At 44.2% G+C, this 20,000-nt stretch overlaps 2 protein-coding genes across 2 annotated transcripts in view; both read right to left on the reverse strand.

Annotated features, from left to right (window-relative positions):
* The window catches only part of LOC143133015 (tryptophan 5-hydroxylase 1-like), a 9,212-nt gene extending 5,652 nt beyond the window's left edge, over nt 1-3,560 (reverse strand). Inside the window, exons 1-4 of the mRNA XM_076292824.1 lie at nt 3,474-3,560; nt 1,930-2,061; nt 1,277-1,445; nt 615-715 (exon numbers count right to left, since the gene is read on the reverse strand). Coding sequence (XP_076148939.1) covers nt 615-715; nt 1,277-1,445; nt 1,930-2,061; nt 3,474-3,560 — 489 coding nt within the window. The remainder of the gene's footprint in view (nt 1-614; nt 716-1,276; nt 1,446-1,929; nt 2,062-3,473) is intronic.
* A 16,077-nt stretch (nt 3,561-19,637) lies between these two features.
* Nucleotides 19,638-20,000, reverse strand: part of mns1 (meiosis-specific nuclear structural 1) — a 16,069-nt gene continuing 15,706 nt past the window's right edge. The window contains exon 10 of the mRNA XM_076292825.1: nt 19,638-19,896. Within this exon, the coding sequence (XP_076148940.1) occupies nt 19,783-19,896 (114 nt within the window). The 3' untranslated portion in view covers nt 19,638-19,782. The remainder of the gene's footprint in view (nt 19,897-20,000) is intronic.

A 20,000-nucleotide genomic window follows, 5' to 3' on the forward strand; every position in this document is an offset into this window, starting at 1 on the left:
TATAAACATTTATAAATACATATTATACTCCTTTAGAGCAGCATACTTAGCTTCCGATTTGTAAATATAAACATGTATCATCCCCTTTAGAGCAGCATACTTAGCTTCCGATTTGTAAATATAAACATTTATAAATACATATTATACTCCTTTAGAGCAGCTTACTTAGCTTCCGATTTGTAAATATAAACAAATACATATTATACTCCTTTAGAGCAGCATACTTAGCTTCCTATTTGTAAATATAAACATTTATAAATACATAGTATACTCCTTTAGAGCAGCATACTTAGCTTCCGATTTGTAAATATAAACATTTATAAATACATAGTATACTCCTTTAGAGCAGCATACTTAGCTTCCGATTTGTAAATATAAACATTTATAAATACATATTATACTCCTTTAGAGCAGCATACTTAGCTTCCGATTTGCAAATATAAACATATTGCACATACTGTATACAGGTTAAAGCAGGACATGGAGTTCTGTTTATTTACTGTACTATGGCATGCACTGATAGTAATGTGGCGTAGGCTACTTAGTACAATTCATTTGATCTGTATAAAGCCCAGCACGTAACGGAGACGGAGTCGGTGTGGACACACACGTACCGGATGATCTGCGTCCAGGTCTGAGCCGTACATCAGAACCCGACTGGCACACTGGTCCAGATCGGAAATCTTCTTGGGGAACCAAGGGACCCCGTCCATATCTGCAGCACAGGCAAAACACACACACATTACATCCGTCCATATCTGCAGCACAGGCAAAACACACACACATTACATCCGTCCATATCTGCAGCACAGGCAAAACACACACACATTACATTATCCGTCCATATCTGCAGCACAGGCAAAACACACACACATTACATTATCCATCCATATCTGCAGCACAGGCAAAACACACACACATTACATTATCCAAAGGCATCCAAATGTTATTACCTTCAATATCCATTATCTTAAAGAAATCTTAAATATCAAACACCTTAAAATATGATCTATAATTTCAGAAAGGGTATGCTAATTATCAAAACATCTTCAAATATCTTCAAACTCGCCCTGTAGTTCAACTGGCATAGCAAGGTATTAAGCTCAGACTCAGGGGTTTACTGGGGCATACACAAGGAACATGTTTACCTGTGTTGCATTGCACTGCTTTAGATAAAGCAAACCTCTACTAAATGAATAAATGTGTTATAATAATTCACATATTTTTCATTTTTGTATTTTATGAAGAGTTTCTGATGCTGGTGTGTAGAATATACCATCTTCCGGCAGGCTGATGTTATCTTTGAGGTCCATATCAGGCAGGTTCATGTGCTTCTGCAGGAGCTGAATGACCTCTCTAAGCTGCTGGTGGTCGCTGTCGCAGTCCACAAACACCTCAAACTCAGAGTTGCGCCGTTTACGAGCTTCGATGTTGAAGTGACTTTCCTATAGAGCAAACACGCAAGGAAATTTATTTTTCCATCATTTCCTTTTCAGGGAATCAATCAATCAATCAACCAACCAATCAATCAATCAATCAATGCATCAATCAATCAAATTGCTGAATTGATCAAACCTATCTATCTATCTAATTGTTAAAATCGACGGAACTATCTTTGTTCTATGTTAATCTTGGTAATAATGCTACATGATGTTGTATGTGCTGTATGTTGTACCTGGGATAGCTATGTGATGTTGTGTGTTTGTTGTACCTGGAAAAGCTATGTGATGTGTGTTTGTTGTACCTGGGAAAGCTATGTGATGTTGTGTGTTTGTTGTACCTAGAAAAGCTATGTGATGTTTGTTTGTTGTACCTGGAATAGCTATGTGATGTTGTGTGTTTGTTGTACCTGGGAAAGCTATGTGATGTGTGTTTGTTGTACCTGGACGTGCTACATCATGTTGTATGTATGTTGTGTGTATGTTGTACCTGGAAGAGCTTGAGAGCCTTCACCAGGCCTCCGACCTCATTCTTCAGAGAGAACAGAATGGCAGCATGGCCCTTCCTGGGTGATGACAGTTTCTTGTTTTCTTCAATCTTGCTGAAGTTGGCCTTGTTAATCTGTACACAGAATACATCAGATTACCAGAAGAGAATGTACTGCAGTTACTATATAACTGGAACCGCAAAATCTAGGATTATTATAGAAATGATAATTGATTTACACATTATTATTATTATTGTTGTTTTGTTGTTGTTATTGTTGTTGTTGTTTTTGTTGTTATTGTTGTTGTTATTGCTGCTGTTGTATACAGCACAGAATGAGGCAGGCAGGATGGATGTTATTTCTACACTAAGAAAAACACATACAGCCTGCTTTGGAAATCCCTGAACATTACCTGGAAAAAAAACTAATATGGCTTCTGTTTAGACTGAGAGTGGTTAAGGACATTTATAATGTGTAACATGTGTATGTAAAAAAGTGAAAAAACAAAGACAATTTCATACAGACAGTTTGCAGTTGTGACGATTTCTAACAGCCCTGATGTTCAGTATTCAAAAATAGAACACCTAGAACACCTCACACCTAGAACACCTTATTGGAGAACACTGAAACACTGTAAATTCGTTGCAACCTGGTAAATTCATATCCTGACTCATGGTGTTAATGAAAAAAAGAGCAAGGCAAATATTGTCACTTGCATTTTGATTAGTGTGGTGACAGTTTGATTGCATTTTTATGCTCCAGCACCAGAGTAGTTTAAACAGTTTAATCACTCCTAGGTTTGCTCTGTAGTGTAATTAGCTGCAGTTGGCTGTCAGTGAGAACTTTATTATTTCCTGTTTAAGCAGTACAAATATATACAGAAATATAAAAATGCCTGAGAGAGAGAGAGAGAGAGAGAGAGAGAGAGAGAGAGGCTTAACACACCATTAGCAAAAACACATCAGGTGTTTAAATACTACAAAATAAGAACATTAACAGGTGTTACAGCCTCAAGTAAAACCATACAGCCCACAGAACAGTTTCATATTTTAAAAACAACCTGACAGAGAGAGAGAGAGAGAGAGAGAGAGAGAGAGAGAGAGAGAGAGAGAGAAGTGTAGACATCCAAGCATTTCAAAAATAGAGACCACTAATATGTACACCTTTTGTCAAATCAATCTAACAACCAAGAGCAATGGGTGAAGTTATCGGGGAAAGCCCTGCTGGAACCTTCCCCATATGAAGTAACTTTTATTTGGTAAGGAATAATGTTGGACAAAAACACAAATGAACAGCATTTTGATACCCATGCCACATGTACAGTATTATAAAAAAAGTCTTATAAAATAAAAAAAAGAACTACAGAAGTTGAATTATTTCCATAATCTCAAAGTCCAACATTTACACCTGTTGACGAGTGCAAATATTCCAAATAAAATTGTCGACTAAAAGCATTTGAGACACAAAGACACTCACACAAAACAAGTTTAGACTGATGATAATCGATTAGCCAACAATCTAACAAGACAGTAAGTAAGCGACTCACCTCATAGTTAAGTTGTTTTTCCTCGTAACATGTTTTCACTGAGTCGAAAGACCTTCCACGGCGCGGTCCACCAGTTTTAGAGTACATATCAAAGTTCATGAGTATTTATACGTGTGCTTCGGGCAGATGCTTGTCTCACGGTCCACGTTATTGCGTTAACTCTCCGGGCTTGCTTCTATTTATTAACCGGAGGCTGACGAAGGAGGAGAAAGCACGGGTGGATTAGGGGAGGGGGGAGAAGGGTGTGAGCAGAGGAGAACCACCCTGACACTGTGTGCAATATGCGCACAACAGAGAAAGATCAAGCAGATCAAATGGAAAATGACGAATGTTATGAGCTGTTGTTTTAGAGTGACAACGAATGACACGCAGTTTTTCCAATTACGTGCAGTCTGATAATTTCATGAAAGAATGTTTGATGTTGGCTACAGCTCAGTTATTTTAGTTATTTCATAATTCGAGTATTATTTAATTGCATTTTAAATTCAGTCAAATTAATGATTCAAATTCACTGACATGGGCCCAGAATAGGAATATTTTGTAAAGAATAATTTATTACAAGGTGGATCTCACTATGAAAATGATAAAATCCAGAAAATGGACATACACATGTTTGTCCAGAGGGACAAAAAGAATTCTGACTGTGAGTGGGTCTGTATCCGTAATCCCATACGTAAGGTCTCCTACATCACCCCAATGGTGCTATAGAGATCCAATACTTTTTGTGACATATTTGCATTTTCATGTTTGCACAATTGCACTTCAACTTGTGCTTGCAATTTGGACATCAGTCTGATTTTGGTTTCGTAGGCCTAGTAACCCAAGGCTCCAGTACAAAGTTATCAATCCATGATGTGGAATTTCACTGTGGTTGTGCATACAAATATGGCTGTGTGCCAGTAAACCTCTCTGTACACAACTACTATAGACTGCATTTGGAGAACAGGATTATGTAGCCCTGACCGTTAACACGGGCTTGTGTTCCTGGTAAATCATGGCCCAGTACAGTGTAAATACTCCCTGTGCCAGGAAGCTCAAGATGCCCGCAGTGTAAATGGGGCAAATTATTGATTTAGAAATACATGCACGCACCAGAGACCTCAGTGGTATACTGTATAGGTAAAATGCCCCAGAGAGCTACATCAGAAAATGCCCCAGAGAGCTACATCAGTGGTACATATGGAAAATGCCACAGAGAGCTACATCAGTGGTATATAAGGAAAATGCTCCAGAGAGCTACATCAGTGGTACATATGGAAAATGCAGCATAGAGCTACATCAGTGGTATATATGGAAAATGCCCCAGAGAGCTACGTCAGTGGTATGTAGGAAAAGTGACACCACTTACTGTTTCTTTCCCTAATATGACAGTCGGAGCATGAAGCAGCCAAAAAGTTCCCTAATATGACAGTCGGAGCATGAAGCAGCCAAAAAGTTCCAAACATTGGTGTCAGTCAATGAAATATGATGTTTGTTTGAATAGCTATGCAAAACTTTGACATTTTTTAAATGAGAATAATAGAAGTGTCATACTCAATGGGCTACAATGGAATACACACTCACAAACACAAACACACACACACACAGACACACACACACACCATGTAAGGCACTGTAACTGACTGACACACTGCCGACTGACTAACCTACACACCATATAATAACACTTTAGATGCAACTACAGAGCTCCTGAATTAATATGAATAGGGAAAAATATGCAAGAAAAACTACTGAACTAAAACTAGTCACATTACAAAACTAAACCCCTAAATTTCAGCCCTTATAAATGCCTTTTTGACCTGAAACCCCTTCTATAATTAAATATAGGAAAAGCCTACTGAGTTTATCCCTTTCTTTCCCCCCTTAATCAAGGAATCCCTGAATTAACACATTCAAATAAAATTAAGCTATACTTAAATTGTCCTTAATTACCCCCTTAATGACAACAAATAAAGGGAACCCCTGACATAACATCTTAAATGTAAGATTAAGGAGTTTTTTTCACACCTTAAAATGGTATTTTAATGTTAAATTAAGGGCCTGTTTTACAAATTAAAGCCCCCTTAATATAAATTAGGTGGTTTTGGTATGTGTACAGGGGTAGTTTAAGGTAAATTTGAGTACATCACGTTTCGTAGTGTCACGGTGACGTCACCTGGGTAATGAAATGTCAAGAAAGGCAAACACAAACTTTCAGATACATTGTGGTAATGAGAGGGGGGGGGGGTCATCTGTGCTGTGCTGTGCTGTGCTGTGCTGCGCAGTGTAATGTAGTGTGGATGTGTGCTGGATCCACTACAAGAACAGCCACAATACTGCCCGTTTGTTTTGAAAGTGTTGGAGAACTTCAGCACCACGGCGAGCAGACAGCTCCCGTGGGCCGGCCAGGGTCCTGACCCGCTGCCAGGCTTGAACAGTGAACCAGTGTGCCGCTGCGCGGACGGAATACAATGGCCACCACAGACCTTGGCGATTGTTTTGTTAAGGCGTTCCTCTTATCCTCCCCTCATTCGCTCGCGCTGAAAGCGCGCTTTTTTTCCGCAGCACGTCTCCTCTTGGTTTAGCGAGTTTCATGTTTCCAGAGAAGCGTGGCCTCGCGCTACTGGATTTACATTGTGGCCGCGATATGATTAGTCGGTGCTGATGGACAATGAAAAGGGCGCCCTTCCAGTGCTTAACCCCCCGGCCCCCGTCCACTTCCTCCTCACCTAAAAAACTTCATCATACCTGAATAACACAGTGACATCAGCTGGCGGGCAGAGGAGCTGGCGTCACGTTCCACTGTTGGGCGTCTGGAAACCAATAAAAACGCGTCTATGAACTCTGCTATGGTTAATAACGGACTGGCAGGTATGAGCAATGGTTGCGTTTACGAGATCACACCGGCAATAATTACCATGAAAGCGCGAAATAATGAGCTGCACTCGTAAAAGTAGCCCCAACGTATGACTAATTTTCTTTTCTATTCCGCGGTTCTCACGCAAATTCCCCACTCTTAATTGGCGTATTGTCCCCACCTCCTACTGTTCGGGGCTTCACAGGAGAGGGAAAACGTGGGTATCCCCGCAGTTAGCTTACTGTATGACCCTTCCTCCCCCTATTAAAATGTCTAATTAGTGTTAGTTTAGACCATGGAACCTCTGGCATACCATCGGGTGCCAGCAAACAGATTCAAACAAATTAGTTTGTGTAGTTACCAACATTAAGCATCCCTACTGTAAGCCAATGTTTCCAAGTGTTATATAGCATATTCTATTGCAGAGCATAATATCTAGTTATAAACATTGTATAGTATATCCAAATTGAGAGAGTGACAGTTTAAACCCCCATTGCTCCCACTGCTTTGCCTTCACAGTGCTCAGTGGACAGTAAGCTCTTTAAAACTGGTAAACTGGTTTTGACCCACAGTATGAGGAAACTCTTCTGGGAATCTCCCGCTGGGGCGCAAACTCATTAAGACAGGACCCCACCACAGAGGCTAGATATTCATTAATCACACACACTTTTACCCACTATGACACACAACAAAGAATGCACCAAACCGCCAAGCCACCTTCCTTCCTGAGGGCAACGGAACACTGACCAGGACCACTGACCACCACCATCCGGAGCCAACGGAACATTCTAGAACCAACATTCAGAGTTCCCATAGGATTCTTTAGTAGACAGGTGATGATTTGAGTGGTAAAGCCAGTGGTAGTTTTTCACTGTGTGTGGTTGTGATGAGGCTGGTTTGCATGCAGGTCTAGCAGAGTCTGAGGGGAAGGAAATGGGCTCAGAACACACTGACAGTGATAAACCCTGACAGGGCTGTAGAGCACATGGACACACTCGCCAGCGTCATCACTGCCCATTACAACCGCAGAGAGAGAGAGAGAGAGAGAGACAGACAGACCCGGTTGGCTTGATTTTATGATCCCCCAGCTTTGACAAACGGCTCTAATTTCAGCCCGCCTCGTTAGCATCCGGGCTAAAATAGCTGTTAACTGTTGATTGGAGCCAGGATGATCCCCATGCAGTTGAGTTAAATCTGCACCCTTAAGTTGCGTCTAATTGCACTTCCTCCTCTCTAATGTTATCTTGTAAGAGGGCAGTGAGTGATGGTTCCTCGGAACCCTGAAATCAAATGAAAACAGAGACTGGCCTCCACACACCACTCACAGCTTCAGAAGAGAGCCTCCCCAACTACACGTGCGGACCACGTCTGGGCCGAGATTGAGCAGCATCTGGACCGGATCGGTCAGAAAGTCACGAGAATGTAAATGAAGTCACCTCAAAGAGAGAGAACAGCGGCTAACGCTTACTCCATAAAGCTAGCTGCATCAGACTCAGTCATCTCAGAGAGAGAACAGCAGCTAACGCTAACTCAATGAAGCTAGCTGCATCAGACTCAGTCATCTCAGAGAGAGAGAGAACAGCAGCTAACGCTAACTCCATGAAGCTAGCTGCCTACGCCTGATCAGGGCCGGTGTCCAGTGGCATTGTGACCACAGAAGTGAGGTGAGCATGAGCCACATATCTGCACCTTATACGTTTTAAAACAATACTTCTAAAGTCTTTGAATATGCCCAATATAAGATAATATAAGTGTGTCTTTTTGTGGGGGAAAGGACTCTCTTATTGTGCCCACCCAAAAATGTGGCCTGCACCACACCACCCCCCTGCCCTGTCGTGTCCTTGGCTTTCACAAGATCAGACAAAAGCAGGACTCTGCCGTCTACGCTCACAAAAAGCTCACGATGTGAGACGTCTCAGCCCTCACGGTGCTGGTCTCTGCTCGCCCTGTCTGGTCACTCCTCACAAGTGGTCATAGTATCGGAGAGATGGGAACCGCTGCTGCCAGGAGGACGCGTTTGCGTTTAGGTCTGCATTGCTCGCTCATGCAGAAACCTGTCAGAGGACATCAGCTCAGAGCCCCTTGCCCATGGACGGAAGGCTAAAGATGGAGACGGACGAGTTCACTAACACCCCAAACGCCCCCAGCACTGCTGCCACCCGCCAGGCAGGGGGAGGGTGGGTGAAAGAGGTGGGGATGGGGGTAGGGGACTCCCTCCTCCCATAGTTCGAATTACAGGGGGTACTGGGGGGTACTATACCCCCCAATGAAGACCCAGTACTCCCCAAAGAGACATAAATATCAGTTTTGGGGGGGTCAGATAATTTTTCTGATATTGTGAAAAAATACCATTACAGTTGGCTACGTGTTTTGTTTTTTCATAGCTCATGTCACGTCTTCATACATGTTTTAATTACCGGCTACTTACCTGCTACTTACCCACTGAGGCTAGTAAAATGGACCTTGATTAGTTACCAAGGATAGTTAGCAAGATAATTCTCTATTTAAATAATTTATTATTATTATTTTACATTGTGGTGAGGTAAAATCGATTGTAATTTCCAAGGAGATGTCCAGTCCATAGCCTAGCTGTTCTCATTTTATCTTGAATACATTTTTGTGCCCTTTTGAAATTAGTTTGGCACAGATCCTGTGTTGCTTTTTATATTATGCACAAGAGGGTCTGATGTAGCTAAGCCTACATAACATCAGTGAAACCTTTGGAAGCATAAAAAGAGCCAAGTAGGCTAAATAGTACATGCTAGTATTTGAATTTGTTTTTAATTGGTTTGTACTGTTTTTACATTCTATTATTTCATATTTTTAGTTCAATAAATCTAGTTTAATCTGAGAACCCTGATACTATCTTAATGAAACTAAGATTTGATTTTATTCAAAGAGACTCTATTGCGGAAAAGGAAAAGTGTATGTGTGCATGTGTATATCTGACTCATTTGTACAGTAGGATAATGTAGCCTAGTGTTGATGATACCCAGCTTGTTCTGGTTATCGGATTCTTGTAGGTTACCGCTCTGTAGTTCTTCTGTGGTAGTATGTTCATAGTATGCTCCTTAATCACATTAAAGATTGCTCAGGTTTCACATATCTCTAAGCAATTGTGTTGATTTGACACTGACTACTATAGACTATAATGGAAACTTGGTTTCTGTTTATACAGTATATGAGAGGGTTGGGTCTTACCTGCATGTTTAGACCTTGTATGTGTGTTGCACAGCACATGTTGCACTTTGCAATCACGATGGGGATTGATATGGTAGTGGACCATGATGGTCATAGAAGAAGTGAAGGAGCAGTACCCCCCAATTATGGTGGGGTAATTCGCACTCTGCCTCTTCCCTACAACGAACTCTGTGAGCATAGTCTACATCACACAGATGCAAGGCAGCTTTTTGTCAAGCTGCACATTAGAGAAGCCCCTTTGCATGTGATTTCTTCTTGTGCACACACACACAGACCATTACTTGCTACACACACACAAACACACATACACACACACTGTGCTGATGTTGTCAACGTATAGATATTGACATGTTTGATCTGACTGATGCGAGATGATAACTTTCTAGAACATTCTAGCCCTCAGGGGGCCTGAGTCCGGCAGAGAGGATGCTACTGTAGCAGAAATGTTAACAACCATTCTCACACATACAGTACACACACACACGCACACACCTTGGGCTTCCTGTTGGTCTTCAGCTAATCTCAATATTTGTAGAGGCGATAAGGCACAAGCGTGAGGTGCTGCTCAACCTAGCATGCTAATAATCTCCTATTGATGGCCAGTCAGCTTTATCTCTACCTAGCATGCTAATAATCTCCTATTGATGGCCATTCAGCTTTATCTCTGCAGCCACTGTTAGCATTACGCAACTCAGGACAGGTGTGTTGTTATAAATCCTCTGACTCACAGAGATGCTGACAACTTATTTTGAAATCACCAGAGGCAACAGGTCCTGGTGGGGGTCAGCAATGACCTCTTCTACACCTGAGTGTGAAGACACCAAGCGATTTGGGAACTATAGAGATTGAGAATGTGTCGTCATCATGGCATTTTCCCACTGGTGAACGCAAAGCATTTTGGGGATCCGCTGCAATCTATGCCCATGTAAACCAATGTAAACGGCCAAACGTACCCATAATCTTGGTCACGTGTTTTAGCAATCTCTATTAAAGGCCACAAAGTTTGTATGTGTGTGTGTGTGTGTGTGTGTGTGTGTGTGTGTGTGTGTGTGTGTGTGGTGGACTTGTAGGAATTGTAGTAAAGTGCATGGAAAGTCCTATATGCATTTCCAAATCTACCCTTTCTTTTTGAGACTGGCATCTGTCAACGACAAGCAAACAAACACCCCTGCGGGCACCAGGCGAGTCTCTAGAGTGAACACACACGGGAGGAGGAGCTCCTGCTCCTGCGTCTGCTCCTAGCGTCTGCACTGCTCCTAGCGTCTGCTCCTAGCGTCTGCTCTGCTCTTAGCGTGTGCTCCTGCGTCTGCTCCTACAGTAGCGTCTGCACTGCTCCTAGCGTCTGCTCCTAGTGTCTGCACTGCTCCTAGCGTCTGCTCCTAGTGTCTGCACTGCTCCTAGCGTCTGCTCCTAGTGTCTGCACTGCTCCTGCGTCTGTTCCTAGCGTGTGCACTGCTCCTAGCGTCTGCTCCTAGCGTCTGCTCTGCTCCTAGCGTCTGCACTGCTCCTAGCATCTGCTCCTAGCGTCTGCACTGCTCCTGCGTCTGCTCCTAGTGTGTGCACTGCTCTTAGCGTGTGCTCCTGCGTCTGCTCCTAGCATCTGCACTGCTCCTAGCGTCTGCTCCTAGCGTGTGCACTGCTCCTGCGTCTGCTTTGCTCCTAGCGTCTGCTCTGCTCCTAGCGTCTGCACTGCTCCTGCGTGTGCTCCTACCGTGTGCACTGCCTAGAGGAGGAGGTGCTGCTCCTGCGTCTGCTCCTAGCGTCTGCACTGCTCCTGCACTGCTCCTAGCGTGTGCACTGCTCCTAGCGTCTGCTCCTAGCGTGTGCTCCTGCGTCTGCTCCTAGCATCTGCACTGCTACTAGCGTCTGCTCCTAGCATCTGCACTGCTCCTGCGTCTGCTCTGCTCCTAGCGTCTGCACTGCTCCTGCGTGTGCACTGCCTAGAGGAGGAGGTGCTGCTCCTGCGTCTGCTCCTAGCGTGTGCTCCTAGCGTGTGCACTGCCTGGAGGAGGAGGTGCTGCTCCTGCGTCTGCTCCTAGCGTCTGCTCCTAGCGTGTGCACTGCCTGGATGGGCGTTCACTGCCGATGGTCCTGCTCATAAACGTGCACTCTGCATGCGGGCAGGGCGGCTGGCGGTTAATTGGGGCATGCTGTGACGTATGCAGGTGCCATGCCACGTGCGTCTGAATGCCACGGACGCAGTGCTGTGTTAGTTGGGTCGGTGGGCACAAAGCACACGTGGGAGGAGAATCAACACTGACTGGCACGACACACACGACACACACGACTAGCATGTGGCACGCAAGTATGACCTCAACATGGCCTACAAAACACTCAAGGGGACTTCCTGTGTGTGTGTGTGTGTGTGTGTGTGTGTGTGTGTGTGTGTGTGTGTGTGTGTGTGTGTGTGTGTGTGTGCGTGTGTGTAGTGCTTAAGACAGTATATTTGTGTGAGCTGTTTGTGTTTGACTTCCAGTAATACGCGCTTGAGAGAGCTCTTTCTCTCTCTGCTATTTGCGTTTGTGTGAAACTTCCATGTGCGTATGTTTGTGTGTGTGTGTGTGTGTGCACCTGCTTGGGAGTTTATTTTTGATGAATTGTTGTTATGTTATTAGAGCAGTGCCTCCAGGCTGTGGAAGTCTATAACAAGCTTCATCCAAAGCCATGCTTGTCTTCGCCCACATTGACATCTCCCTAAGCTTTCCTCAGAACACAGGTAAGAGCAGCATGACTCATTCAACAGCAAAGAGACAGACTGATATGGAAGCTGATGTTTATCATATGTTGCTATCAACATGAATCACCCCTTTAGAAGTATGTCAAATTATTCTGAAAGTTGAGGTGGCCAGCAATATAAGTTCAGCTGAGGATGACAGAGTTTTCAATCGACTCCATAAGATTGTTTTACCCATAGGGCCTTTCTGTTAGTATGCTAAGGAGCTACACAAATCCAGCCTGGTAACCCAAACTCATTCATGAGGTGAATAGAGTCTGGTCAGTCATGGTTGGGAAACATTTCCAACATTCGCACCGCAACGGGCTTAGAATTTGGGCTAACTTTGAAATCATTGGTCGAACCTAACCAATCACATTGAACAGGGATTCATAGCGTCACTACTGTGATGCCCATGTAGCTATATATGTAGCTTCAACATATATACATTTGTTTTGTTTTAAATCCTGTGGCAAAAATATTAGCTGACACTCTCAGACAGAAGAGGAGAGGAGTTAAGAGGAGTTGAGAGGAGAGGACAGAAGAGGAGTGGAGAGGAGAGGAGTTGAGAGGAGAGGAGAGGAGCGGACAGAAGAGGAGTGGAGAGGAGAGGAGTTGAGTGGAGAGGAGCGGAGAGGAGAGGAGAGGAGTTGAGAGGAGAGGAGCAGCTGGTTTTTGCCACCTCTGGTCACAGCGAGCACACCTGTCACCACATCCTCCATACACACACACACACACACACACACACACACACACACACACACACATACACATACACACACACACACATACACACATACATACACACACACACACACACACACACACACACACACACCCACCCACCCCCACACACAGCTGATCATTTCAACAGTGTTGACAGAAGATAGAGAGATGTGCAGACAGGAAATGAGCTACACGGACTGATTAGCTGAGAACCAAAGACCCTGCTGCTGCTGCTGCCGCCCATAAAGCGTGTGTCTGTGTACGCCTGCGTCTGGACGCTGTATCCACAGCCCGCTCCAAGCCCCTGCACACGCAATGGCAAAAATAATGAATACATACATACATACACACACACAGACATAATGGCCTGTAAGACAGATTTAATTACAAAGAGAGACAGAGTGAGTTGGAATGGAGAGTGAATGGGACAGGAAGAAGAGATGACGCAGAAAAGACGAAAGGAGCGAATGGGTGAGAGGAGAGAAGAGAGGGGAGGAGAGTTGAGTGAGAGGAGAGGAGAAGAGAGGAGAAGAGAGGAGAGGGGAGTGAGAGGAGAAGAGAGGAGAGGGGGAAGAGGAGAAGAGAGGAGAGTGAGAGGAGAGGAGAAAAGAGGAGAGGAGAAGAGAGGAGAGGGGAGAGGAGAAAAGAGGTGAGGGGGTGAGAGGAGAGGAGAAGAGAGGAGAGGAAAAGAGGGGTGAGAGGAGAAGAGAGGAGAGGAGAATAGAGGAGAGGAGAAGAGAGGAGAGGGGAGTGAGAGGAGAGAGGAGAGGAGAAAAGAGGTGAGGGGGTGAGGAGAGGAAAAGAGGGGTGAGAGGAGAGGGAGGAGAGGAGAGGGGGGTGAGAGGAGTGAGGAGAGGAGAAAAGAGGAGAGGGGGTGAGAGGAGTGAGGAGAGGAGAGGAGAGGAAAAGAGAGGAGAGGAGAGGGGTGAGAGGATAAAAGAGGAGGGGAGAGAGGAGAAGAGAGGAGAGGGGTGAGAGGAGTGAGGTGAGGAGAGGAGAGGAAAGGGGGGGAGAGGAGAGGAGAGAGGAGTAAAGAGGAGAGGGGGGTGGGAGGAGAGAGGAGTAAAGAGGAGAGGAGGGTGAGAGGAGTAAAGAGGAGAGGGGGGTGGGAGAGAGTGAAAAGAGGTGGGAATGGAGAGAAAGAGGAAGGAGGAGAGAGGACTGGGTCAGGACAGGTGTGGTCAGTCGGGACAGAAGAACAATAACAGGACACATGCACATGGCTTTGGTTAGAGCTTCCTGAAGGTAAACTAAAGAAAATTAAAGAACACACCCCAACACACACACACACACACACACACACACACACACACACACACACACACCACTCTGACTATTATAATGTGCGCACACACACACACACACACACACACACACACACACACACACACACACACACACACAGGCACACACACAGCGTCTCTCCAAGACAAGGTATCTATCTCCCGCAGCATAAGCAGGTAGTCACGACCTCTCAGCGCCGGAAATGTTTGTTTGATTGACAGCTGCGAGGATGCTCAGTGGCTCCAGTGGTGCGAGGGGCGTCAGACGAGATTAGACTCCTACCTGACTGACAGCCGTTATCCTGCTCGCGGCCCTACGTGGAGGAGCTACCGTCATAGCGCAGACCTTTACCACTGGCGCTGCCGGCCATTCTGGCTGAAATCTGGCACGGAGAGAAGCATAGACAGAGAAGAAGAGGGCCAAGACATCTCACGTCTGCATGGACGTCACGTGTGCCAGAGAACGATAAGCTTGAGTTATATTCATAACGACCCTTTTTTTTACAGCAACGAAATCACCTTAAATTATCTTTTTTTTTCAACATGAAATTTGATGATTATTCTTTTAGTGGCTCTAGATATATAAACATGATGAATGACCGGCTGTTATCTTCTTGCAAAATAGATATGAGGAGTACGGTCACACATATGTGATTAGAACGTTCGCGAAGCGAGAGTTCCGCACTATGATGTGACAATTACCCTCAGGGATTCTCCATGTAAACTGTATAGACCCTTTCAACAATAAAAACAAAAACAATGCTTGAACGTTCTATTTGGTTCCCAATCTACTTCCTCTGCATTAAGATAACATATGGAATGTTAAAAAGGAAGCCTTGTGGGGCCAACTATGATGCTGATAATGGAACTCTCTTGAAAGGGTCCATAAAGAACACTGAAACTAGACTTTTCACATAGAATTCTAGAAGGAGCCAGGAAAAGAATTCACTCCTCCACAGAATGAAGCTGCTGTACTGTGTAGGGTTTGGTGAAGGCAGACAAGTTCTTGAGGAGTGAAGAGAATGTTACGTAATCAGTATAAGTATATTTAAGCATAAGTACCAAGTATAGGCTAAAGTTGTTCCAAAGTTTACCAAAAACAGGCAAACAAAGTTTTACCAAAAACATTTGTTTGGGTATGGGTAAGCAAATAACCATGTGGTTGAGTGAGTGGGTTGGTGTGAGAGAGGGAGTGTATTGTCTGTGTCAAGGGCATAGGTTTGCGTATGGACTCTAGGGTCATGACAATACCAATATTTTGGGAATTACAAAATTGGCCCTACCAATATTTTAGGGAACTTATTCATATTATTTTTGTTGTGAAGTCTTATTCATTCGAACGTGTCCTCATACCAGGACAACCAGTTTATGTCCTATACCAAAGTGAGACAAAGCCTTTGCCCCTGGTGTGTGTGAGCAACCTACATGTTACTCATCTTGCACTGTCTCATCTTCCTGAATCTCAATATTCTGATCACAATAAGTCTTGGCAAAGTAAGTCACCACTAGTCAGAGGCTACGTTCATTGTTCATCATCAAAAGTATTGGACTTGCCAAAAAAACTTTTGTCAGTTTTTACACTACATTTAAACTACAAAAATACACATCTATAAAGTATTTTGGTACAACATACTCAGCCATTTTCTTCAAACCAATAAAATACAAATTATAAAATATTATTTTGTATTTCAAATACGCAAATTAAATGTATCATAAATACTGCCCAAATACTGCCCATGCCATGATCACTGCACACTCTGCAAGTAGGAACTATAAGCTGCTTTAGTTGAGTCAAAGATTCTATAACCGTCTCTGGTTGAATCTCTGATCATAATTAACAGCAACATCAAGCTTCACTGATATTACAAAATAACATCACTTCCTATGAAGCAATACGTTAGTATAGGTTTCTAGCAGTGAAACATGCCTGAATGAAAATATTTTTTCATTGGCGAGAAGCTTTAGTACTGTATGTCCAGTCAGATTTCATTTCAATGGAGAAGGAAAGCTTACCTTCCACACTAGGATTCTCCACCTGCATCATGGAATGACCTCTGTGTGTGTGTGTGTGTGTGTGTCTTACCTCCTTGTGCGATTTCCCCAGCTTTCCTATCTATTTGGTCAACACTAATGTGTGTCGCTGGCGTCAGATGCCGAAGTCCTGATGTGGAATCAGATGTTATTTCCCAGACTTTAGGAAGGTACCTCTATGCACGCCACGCCCATTCCTGTACACCCACAGGCATTACCAAGATGTTATGTTATGTTAGTCTTAGTTGTTATGCAATGCATGAATACCTATGAAGACACATCTTTGTGTTGAATAGTTCAGATCACACACACACACACACACAAATAATCAATGAGCATGGCTTGAGTTGCACGTTCCTACAATGACTGCATTCCTTCTGTAGTTATCTACAAACCCAAATCAGAAAAAGTTGGGATGTTGTGTAAAATGCTAATAAAAACAGAATGGAATAATCTGTATATCTTGTAAACTCATATTTAGTTGCAAAAAGGACACAGACAACATATCAAATGTTGAAACTAACAAATTTGACTATTTCATGGAAAATATATGTTAATTTTGCAACACTTTTCAAAAAAAGTTTGGATAGGGGTAACAAAATGCTGGAAAAGTTGTGTAATGATAAAGAAAACAAAAGGAGGAATGTTTCACCGGTTGTGCCATCACTCGTGTAAAAGAAGTATTGCCAAATTTCTTGCCAAGCCCAATGTGTGTGTTGTATTTATTATATCAGAGACAATTCATTCGAAATTCACATTACTGTAAGGAGAGTAACTTGTGTTCGTGTCTGCAGGCTATTATATATGAGATGTGCATATAGGATGTAAGTCAGGATGCTTGCTATTTAATTAGTTAAAATAAATATTGAAAAATGAAACAATGAAACAATCTGTCTTGGATCACATAGGAGTGTCAAGTAATATTAATTTCTGGTCAGTACTGACAGGCAAACATGATAACCGGTGGCTATAGAAGGAACTAGGCTATGTAAAAGTTTGCCAATAGTTGCGTAGCCTGTTACTCATTTGTCATTAAAAACCAACAGTGAATTAATTTAATTTCATTGCCCAGGTTACAGACACAGACTTGAGAGATGCAAGTCAGCAGATCAGCTGTTATTACTTGTTGACATCAAACCTGAAGAGGAACACAACACGTTTACCCAACTGCTGATCCCGCAGTTCACTTGCATGTTGTTTTTTCTCTTCTCATGCCCATACAGTTCTGCTTCATCTTCTCAGCAAAATTATAACAATATCTTGATGCAAGAGGGAGGCGAGGGGCCTTGATTCCTTTGTGGGGGCCCTACGCAACGTGCGTAGTATAGGGTGGTCAGGCTCTGATTAAGTCCTATTATGCTGTTACTGACCGCTGACAATTAATGGTAGGCTATGCTCTGTAGGCAGTGTTGTGCAAGTGCATACTTCACAAGAGCTACAGGGATGTTGGAGGTTTTGTGAGAGGGGGTGCAGATCATAAACGGGTGGGTCCGGGGGAATTGTTTAAATTCTGGCTGTTGAATACACCATTTTAACGCAGTTTGGGAGGGACAGAAATACCATAGGCTATCAGAGCAAGCAGGGCCCGTCTTCTGTCTGACGTGAACATTGGCTAAAAACTAGTATTGCCAGGCAATACTACAATGAAATGTAACGTTTCCGTGGCAATACTGGTGGACAGCGTCCATGTGTCTCCCATAAAATGAGGGAAACTGTCAACATGTATACATGGGCCAACCACATAACCTGTCAACATGTATACATGGGCCAACCACATAACCTGTCAACATGTATACATGGGCCAACCACATGACCGGTTTCATATATTCCAATTGGATGATCATGTTAATTTGCCTACTGATGTTTAAAGTTCTTAAGAAAAATTATTTCAAAGGGAACGTGCCAGAACAACAATACGCAGGAACATTACCCAGCAACATAGCTCAGAATACAGGCACACATTTTAAACTAACGCAGCCATTTTCTTCAACCCAATAAAATACAAATGGCAAAATACTGAATTGTTTATGAAATACATATTTTAAATACATGAATCATAAATACTGCCCATCCCTGTGGCCAACCCTCATAGCAGATTGCGTTCATGACTGGACGCTTGACAGTTGTGTACTCTGTTTGGATAGTGTGTTTATCCCATTGTGCACAAAGGGAGTAATGTTATATAAGATTATGCATATTTACAGTAGTTTGTTCCAAAGGGTGGACTAGTGTGTGTGTGTGTGTGGAGAGATGACTACATGCCTGTTAAACCCTGTCTTACACACTGTGCTTATACAACATTTCCACAGGTAAGAACTTACTGTAGGGTTCAGGGGGAGGACACGTTACCATGTAACACCCACCAGCCTACACACTGCTGCATTAACACCCCCCCCCCCCCCCCCCCCCCCACCCCCACCAGCCTACACACTGCTGCATTAACACCACCCCCTACTACATGCCTGTTAAACCCTGTCTTACACACTGTGCTTATACAACATTTCCACAGGTAAGAACTTACTGTAGGGTTCAGGGGGAGGACACGTTACCATGTAACACCCACCAGCCTACACACTGCTGCATTAACACCCCCCCCCCCCCCCCCCCCCCACCAGCCTACACACTGCTGCATTAACACCCCCCCCCCCCCCCCCCCACCCCCACCAGCCTACACACTGCTGCATTAACACCCCCCCCCCCCCACCAGCCTACACACTGCTGCATTAACCCCCCCCCCCCCCACCAGCCTACACACTGCTGCATTAACCCCCCCCCCCCCCCCCCCCCCCCCACCAGCCTACACACTGCTGCATTAACACCCCCCCCCCCCCCCACCAGCCTACACACTGCTGCATTAACCCCCCCCCCCCCCCCCCCCCCCACCAGCCTACACACTGCTGCATTAACCCCCCCCCCCCCCCCCCCCCCCCCCCCACCAGCCTACACACTGCTGCATTAACACCCCCCCCCCCCCCCACCAGCCTACACACTGCTGCATTAACACCCCCCCCCCCCCCCCACCAGCCTACACACTGCTGCATTAACCCCCCCCCCCCCCCCCCCCCCACCAGCCTACACACTGCTGCATTAACACCCCCCCCCCCCCCCCCCCCCACCAGCCTACACACTGCTGCATTAACACCCCCCCCCCCCCCTCCCATTTTATGACACTGTACACTGCTTTCACCCGAGTTGCTTATGGTTTTTACTGAACTGCACTGGAAAATATTGCAAAAACAATGATGAAGAAATGAGAGATTATAACTAACAAAACCTGGCCATTGACGATATGGAGGACGTGTGAAGCAAAGTAAAATGGATGTAATACATTTGGGAATTTTAATTGAATCTTTATTTAAATTGCTTATTTTTTTGGTACTGGAAGTATAAATATGATGATAAAAAGCAAAGTGCACACATTCGCATGATGAAAAGATAAGTTGTAATAAGGACACAAAATGTAAAAGTACAGTCACATTTGCACATGAGCACCCTCCAGTGGTGGAATATGAGAAGTGCTTATTGATCCTCCTCTCCCCAGCCATCATCAGAGAAGATGTCTGCCTGACGTTTCTGGAAGTTATTCTTGAAATCCTCATCAAAGTGTTCCAGGTCATCCTCCCTGAATATGCCCTGGACACACACGCGCACACACACACACACACACACACACACACACACACCACACAAGCACCTGTGACTGGGCTTGCATTTCCACAACCTGTCACAAGAAATAC

This window comes from Alosa pseudoharengus, unplaced genomic scaffold, assembly GCF_046254945.1.
Source record: "Alosa pseudoharengus isolate Yale_2024_CS ecotype anadromous, Long Island Sound unplaced genomic scaffold, YU_APseudo_1.1 YU_APseudo_1.1_scf_19, whole genome shotgun sequence".
NCBI lineage: Eukaryota > Metazoa > Chordata > Actinopteri > Clupeiformes > Clupeidae > Alosa > Alosa pseudoharengus.